General features: G+C 44.9%; 1 protein-coding gene across 5 annotated transcripts; it reads right to left on the bottom strand.

Annotated features, from left to right (window-relative positions):
- Positions 1–1,632: 1,632 nt before the first annotated feature.
- On the bottom strand, positions 1,633–5,421 carry LOC126528449 (uncharacterized). 5 transcript variants are annotated; one of them, XR_011890056.1, is made up of 5 exons: positions 5,077–5,413; positions 4,875–4,996; positions 4,345–4,558; positions 2,309–2,968; positions 1,633–1,852 (listed from the first exon to the last, which is right to left on the bottom strand). XR_011890056.1 is itself a non-coding variant. In XM_072284262.1 (5 exons), the coding sequence occupies exons 1-5, from the start codon at positions 5,252–5,254 to the stop codon at positions 2,487–2,489; spliced, it is 795 nt and encodes a 264-aa protein (XP_072140363.1). In that variant the 5' UTR covers positions 5,255–5,419; the 3' UTR covers positions 1,633–2,486. The 5 variants fall into 5 exon arrangements, 4 of the variants coding, with proteins under 4 accessions (XP_072140363.1, XP_050032289.3, XP_072140364.1 ...); XM_072284262.1 differs by having other exon boundaries at positions 1,633–2,519; positions 2,721–2,968; positions 5,077–5,419; XM_050176332.3 differs by having other exon boundaries at positions 2,721–2,968; positions 5,077–5,401.
- Positions 5,422–7,111: the final 1,690 nt, after the last annotated feature.

The following is a 7,111-nucleotide window of genomic DNA, read 5'->3' as shown; positions in this document are numbered from 1 at the left end:
GACGTGAGCCAGTGGCGTACTCCCTGCCCCCGGATAGCTACTTGTACGCCTAGGGAAAGACGCTACTAGGTGCTGCTGCTAAATCCCTGTGGTTTCTGCCGGCCACTGCCGGCCCACGTAGGGACTAAAGCCCCTCCATACAGCGACGGTGGCGCGTGGATGCAGGGGCTTTAGTGGGACGTAGGTTCGTTCGCGTGGTCTTGTTACGCCTCGCTGGATCGTGTTCAGTCATGCCGTCCTTGCGCGGCGTCATTGTCGGCGAGTCGGGTTAAATTCTTAAATAGGTCGCGTCTGCGCCTAATTGAGTCTATGAAAGCCTGCACATTCAGTTTTGCTGGCTACAATGCAGTGCGGCTGGCGTGAGCTGTCTCCACGATGCGCTTCGAGCGTGTCGATTTCGCCGTTCTTTATGTTGGCGGAAACGACCTTGGAAGCAACATGGATCCACAAGAAATATGCGACAACATCAAGGTAAGTCTACTGAAATCACAAAATTCGAAGCATTAAGCGCTGATAGTTGTGTTTTCTTTTAAATTTTAGGCCTTGGTTGTTCAACGGGACAGCCCCCGTCGTGCTGGTTTTCAAGGTGCTCCCTCGCTGCCTATAGAAGATGCTGATGCGGAACAGAAAATGCAAAAACGTCGCTTGCTCAACCGCAAATTGACGGCTACGCTGAAGCGCATGCCGTGTCTGCGGAATTTGAACCCCGCGGTATGGACCCCCTTTTTCCAGCGGCATGCCGTTACATACCGTCCGGAACACGCTTGGCTTATTTCTGACTCGGTAAAAAATGTTTCACTTTTTCTCGCTGCTCGCTGCGGAAGAAATGCAGACCGTTTGTCGTAGTTGTGTCTCCATTACAGGGTGGCATTACTGCGGTGAACAAAGCAAGTGTTGCCGTACGTGCGCACTTCACCCTTTGTTGGGCGGTCGGAAAATATTGGTCCCACTTTTCAGGACAACTTCGCTACTCTGTAGCAGTGAAGTGTAATTTCTACAATTGAACATTCCTGTGTAGATATATGTTTCTGAATCACGTTAAGCACATTTTTTCGTCCATTTCTTTGTCAAACAACGCGATAGAGCGATTGCGCAGATTGTTTACTTCCCTTTCTACAATGTTTAGTTTATTCTATCGCCTTCCTTCAAACCACCACAGCGGCAAATGGACTCTTTTGATCGAAATTCCGCGTTTTCATAACAGCTGAATTTTGGTGCGGTTAGGTGTCTAAATTTCTCGTGCCCACCCTAGCAAAAATTCTAATACAAAAAACTAGCCTATGAGGTTATTGACACTAATAGAGAGTATTGGTATTACACTAATAGCTTGTATTAGGCTAATAGGTTGACACTAATAGGACTAGACTAATTGCCTGTATTAGGCTAATAGGTTGAAACTAATAGCCTGTGTTAGGATAATACCTTGACACTAATAGGACTAGACTAATAGCCTGTATTGGGCTAACTGGACAAGACCAATAGAGCTAGACTAATAGGTCTATTAGCGCTGGTACTAATAAGTGTATGAGGACATTCTAGTCTACATAAAGGCACACTGGGCAGCTAGATCCTCCACGTAGCTCACCGCAGCGGCACGCATGTACATTGTGAGCAACACTAAGACACCTGTAATACACAAAAGGTCTTTATTCCGCTCCACATACATGTTCTTTGCCTGCTTCTTTGAGTTCTCCAAGGTTGCTGGCACTTTCTCCGTCGCTGTCCTGCTGTCCTGCTGCACTCACTTTCATTATATCGGCAATCTTGACAGCAAGGATTTTATTCATCAGTTTTTTTCTTTTTTCCATCTCCCCAATCAGATAACGTTGTAGCAAAAAGTTGCTGAAGAAATCTGGGAACAAAACACACATAAGTAAATAAATTTCACGACACACAAACACACACAAAACAAGAAATGCTCACAGCAAGACAGCAATAATTGCAACGAAGTGTTCTTGATCAAGCCACAGTAAAAAATAGGCCAACAGCGACATTCTGAGAGCTGCCAAGCAGCCATCTCGTGTATTGCTTTTCAAGCTATTAAGCACAATATGAGCTGTCAGAAAGGAAAACACATATAATGGTGGAATGTTAGTCTGGGAAAGTAATGTGTATTAGATTAGCATAAAAACAAATATACAACTCTGGTTTTTATGTCCTGATAACTATACCGTGAAGCAAACAAATTGTATAGGCTAGGCAGACAAGACAATCGGGAACATGCTATAATAGGTATTATGCTATTGATTTAACCATCTGTTTCAGGTGAGTTAGCACATGGAAGACCTAACTAAATACTTACACATACCACTTAGGACTGAGTACTTAGTTTTGTCCAACGCTGGCTTTGCGCCAGTTTTCGTCCGGTTTGACACTGCACCGGTCACACTGTGGCCAGCCAAGCCTGCCGTCAAAAAAATTGCCACGGCAGCTTCCCGAACAAATCGGCTGTCCGTCTTCGCAGCCATGAGGCGGTTATAGAGAGCCTACGTAACGTATACGTCCTTCTCCAAATGTACCTTGAACAAGTTGCATGTTAAATATTTTACTTATCATTGTTATGCAGCAAAAAGTACTCAGAAAGACTGGTCATTAGGAAATTAGTGACAAACTTGTCACAGCATGACACAGGATCTACGTGTTATCCCATGTTTGCTAACAAGCACAAAGCTGCGACATTAACCTATCAAAGAAGTGTGTGTGAAAATAGAAATACTTACTTGTCCTTCAGCACTTTTGTAAAGAGGAGCTGTCAACTTTCCAGCATTGGGCTCGTCATTTTCTTTTAAATTGCTTGATGGCGTTTCTTCCGAGCTGCCCTTCACTGGTCCTTCAGGACTCCTGAAGAGCTGTTGTGCTGGTTTTGCTGCGCCTGCGCTCCCGGAGGGCTGCAGTGCCTTTTTCATGCTACTTTCCGAGCTTGTGAGAACTTTGTCACCGTGTGCGCTCTTTTCACAACAGCGTTTCTCTGGAATACAGGTCATCAAGAAATACCAAATGTACAATACACAAATATAAAGGACAGAACATTTTCCCACTGCAAACATCACCTAAAGACAATGACACAGAATATCAGGCACACACATGCTTGTCTACTTTCATGGTGAAAAGGCAAGCATGTGGTCATGCTATGTGGAGTGTTGGTACAGTCACACATGGAACCAAACCTGCAAATATATGCAGTGGTACTTAAAGGCATAGCTTTCGCATCATCTGCATTTTGATTGGCTTGCCAGGCCTGTCTTGTATATAGGCGAATTTCACTTTCAGTTTTGCTGCTGCATTGGCACCAATGCTCTACTTGTCTCCCGCATGTAACAGACAGCAGTTTCACAGTTTTGAACCTAATGAACTGAACTTTCTTTTTTTCCATCAGTGAAAAAGAATATGGCCCTTCTCATTACCCTAGCAGTAACCATAATGGTACCGAATTCTTTGCCCTCAAGATACATTTTGCTGGAGACGGTGCAGTTCATTTGCTTCATGGTGGTGAATGCACCACCCGTTGACACATGTGGCATGAAAATGCATAGCAGACTTAAGGGCAATGCAGGCCTATACGGTGTGTATCAGATGATGCAAAGCCACACGTTCAGGTGTCGCTGCACCAGTGCAGGTTTGCGTGTATATGACCAACTGGCTGCATTGCCACTAGATTGTGCACAGCCACGTGCTTGCATGTTTACCCCAAGAGTAGGTGAGCCTGTGCACTATAAGCATACAGACAGGACAAATACGTCACACGAAGACAGAAGCTGCAAGTCAGTACTAGACTGAATCAGAAATTAAAGTGTTGAATAGCTGCACTAGGGGACAACTTTGTCTGGCAATGAAACGTAGAAGGGTAGAATTTCTCAACGTGTTACTCTATGTAGTCGGAGCGCTTTCAGTTTTTTTGAATAGATGCTGAATTGGTGCAGCTTCCACATACAATGGTTTCGCATTCTCCTCAAACGAAGAATAGAAAAGCAGCAAAATAAATCAAATTTAGGACCTGTATTCTTTTTCATCATTTTGCATTTGCAAATATTTGCTTTCCCCTAGCAGGTATTGTAGATGAGAATAAGGAACTTTCAATGTTCAATATTGCAGACCTACAGGGAAAGAACTTGCATGTTAATGGAGGAACTTGACAGATAATTGAGGAAGCTTAGGACAACGCATAGGAAGATGGAAAAGAGAAAATGAGATTAGACATTAGGATAAAAGCAAGCAGTAGATATTACAAATAAGGAGATGACTAGATAAGCACTGTGAAGAACTGCGTGGTCATAGAAGAAAAACGCTCATGCAGAATGGGAGATCTCTGGAAAACACTCGATACGATGAAATTGGATCTGAAACCTGAATCGAAGATCTTGCTACACAGAGCTCTTTCCAGCATCTCTATTCTTGCAGAGAGTTTGGCATTTTCTGCTCTCAGCCTGGAAACTTCCTGCTCAAGCTCCTCTGTCTTGTGGTCCTGTTCCTCAGGGAAGAGAGCCTCTAATTGCTTTTTCCTGAACGTCGCCTCAACATTCTTTTGCCGCAACTTTGAAGTTCGTTTGTTCTTCTTCTCCTGTGCACGACCAAAAGAAAAAAAGAACATTAACAAGGAAGTACATGCAAAAACATTTGACCGTGTAGCTAGCAGGGCTGCTGTAAGCTGCCCTTTGCCCAGTTCCCAGGGACCAGTAGTAGTGTCAAAAGGAAACAGATAGTGCGCTGAATTCGGGCTGCCCAATGGCCGAATTGTTACCACACGCGCCTACAAGTACCAGGTGCAAGCTGCCCGACCATGCAGCTGCACCAGTGAATCAGCGCCGCTAAAAGGCATTTTTACACCACAAAATAACTGAATGATGTTTGTATATACAGATATTTATGGGCCTCACCTCTCGGTAGGAATCGTGACTGGTGCAAGAGTCTTCTTCAGAGTCACTGTACAGTGGCATTTTCGGGCACGAAATGCGCTTCTCCACACCTTCCGTGCACGCGTCGGCCTCCTCTTTGGTTGCTGGAAATCGCATGAAATGCGCACTTGTCGATACCCGTAACAATCGCGTCATGAAACATTACACAGAAAAGCATACTTACCAAACAACTTCATAATTTGGGCCCGGAAATATCCGCTGTTTTCTTCGTCCTCCCAGCGCAGTCCATACCATTTTGTGGAGTTGAAATCCCTGAGATTTTTTGGAGCGAAATTTTTAATGCGATCGACGGACACGGCTACTTTCATTCCATCATCCCTAAATCGCCCAAAGGCATACATCTTGTCGGGATGTCGAGACACACGTGCTACTGGCACTAACACTAATACTATGAGCCTCGACGACCACAGACCAACAAGTGCGACGCGACAATAGACCTGCTTCGTCGGCGCGACTCCGCCAAACGCACATATGCGCACATGGTGATCGATGGCAATGACGATGGGTTGGGATATGTAAAATATTCGAAACACAATTTTATTGTTATAGCTTTTATAAATATATTTCGTCTTGCCGTCACGTACCTTAAGTTACAGTGGTAGTTATATATAATTGTTATTAAAATACAAACTATGTATTAAAATGCATTTAGTGACAAATAAGATGATAACATGTAGCGCCAGCTTTTGATTTTTATACTCTTTAGCGCAAAGTCGCCCTGCAGGGCTGTAGGTTGCAAACTATGATGAGTGCAACACATGTGCAACATGTTTTTGGCACGCCCATGGTTTTTTCTTTCGTCCATGCCATAGAATGAAGAACAGCGTTACATCCGTTCAGGAAGCTTTCCCCACGCCGTGGTGTAGGACGAGTTTGTCTGGCCTTCAGTCGTAATACTCACAGCTCAGTTTTTATTCGTTCAGTCTTGCCGTGCCATTTTTTTTTATTTGTTCAGTTTTACCGTGCCGTGTACGATGCCGTGAATACACGTTTTAACGTTGGAGAGCCGACAGACACCTCAGCGTTCTGCATCATGGACCAGACGCGAAGCACTAGCGTCGGAGGGACGTCGCAGCGTAAAAAGCGCAGGAAACGTTATTTAGAGTCAGGGGAGACCTACTCCTTGCCACGGACATCGTTGCGGTACCAGGAGAGGGTCCGGGACACCCAGTCATGTTCACAGACGCCTACGCAGCTTAGAAGCTCCGGCGCTGGAAGTGCAAATGCCGGCGTGTGTGTTATTGATGACGACGATGATTTCGACGCCAGTGACCAAAACCTTGATCATGCGGAAAGTGACGAGGGAGATGGCAACAAACAGTGTGACAGTGAATCCAGCTGCTCTGAAGACTGCAGTGGTGCTGAGGAGTGCGAAGGTGATGCAGATGAATTTTGCAGCCTGTTCTCAAGCGAACGCCTTCCGAACTCAGACATAAGTGTCAGAGATGCCATGCTGACGCTAATGGCGTATACTGCGTCAGTAGGCCTAAACTGGACAGATAAGGAGAAGCTTGTGAGTGTCATAAACCTTTTTCTTGGCATGCCCGTCCTTCCTACTTCGAGCTACATGCTTAGAAAAGCGTGGAGGCAGTGGATGGGCGGCCTTGTCAAGCGACACTACTTTTGTGAGGCATGCGAAGCTGTGATGCCTAATCCTCGTCAAAAGGATTTTTTATGCCTGCACTGCAACACCGCCAACTCGGGGCAAAATTTTTTTGTTACATTGGACCTGAAGAAGCAAATTGAAGTCATGCTTATTGACAAGTCTGTGTCAAAGGGCTTAATGGAATCCTTGAAGAAAAGGGAACTTCAAGCGGATGATGGCTCTATGAAAGACATTTGTGATGGGCGGCTTTACAAAGAACAGATGAAAAACTCTTCATGGTGTGACATATCCCTCACATTCAACGCAGATGGTGCGAAAGTTTTCAAATGCAACAAAGCTTCAATATGGCCAATTCAGTGTGTGGTGAATGAACTGCCATTATCCTTGCGGTGGAGTAATGTGCTATTATGTGGACTGTATTTTGGAAAGGGCTATCCAAGAATGAGTCCATTCCTTGGAACTTTTGTTAAAAGCCTTAAAGAACTTAACTCTGTCAAGTGGAAGTGTGACGAACAAGCGCTGTCCTCGAAGGTGCACATCACGTGTTGTTGTGTTGATGCCCCAGCACGTGCAGCAGTGCTCAATATGAAGC

The sequence above is a fragment of the Dermacentor andersoni genome, chromosome 9, assembly GCF_023375885.2.
Source record: "Dermacentor andersoni chromosome 9, qqDerAnde1_hic_scaffold, whole genome shotgun sequence".
Classification (NCBI taxonomy): Eukaryota; Metazoa; Arthropoda; class Arachnida; order Ixodida; family Ixodidae; genus Dermacentor; species Dermacentor andersoni.
The sequence above is the reverse complement of the archived record's forward strand: the minus strand, read 5'-3'. Positions and strand labels throughout refer to the sequence as shown.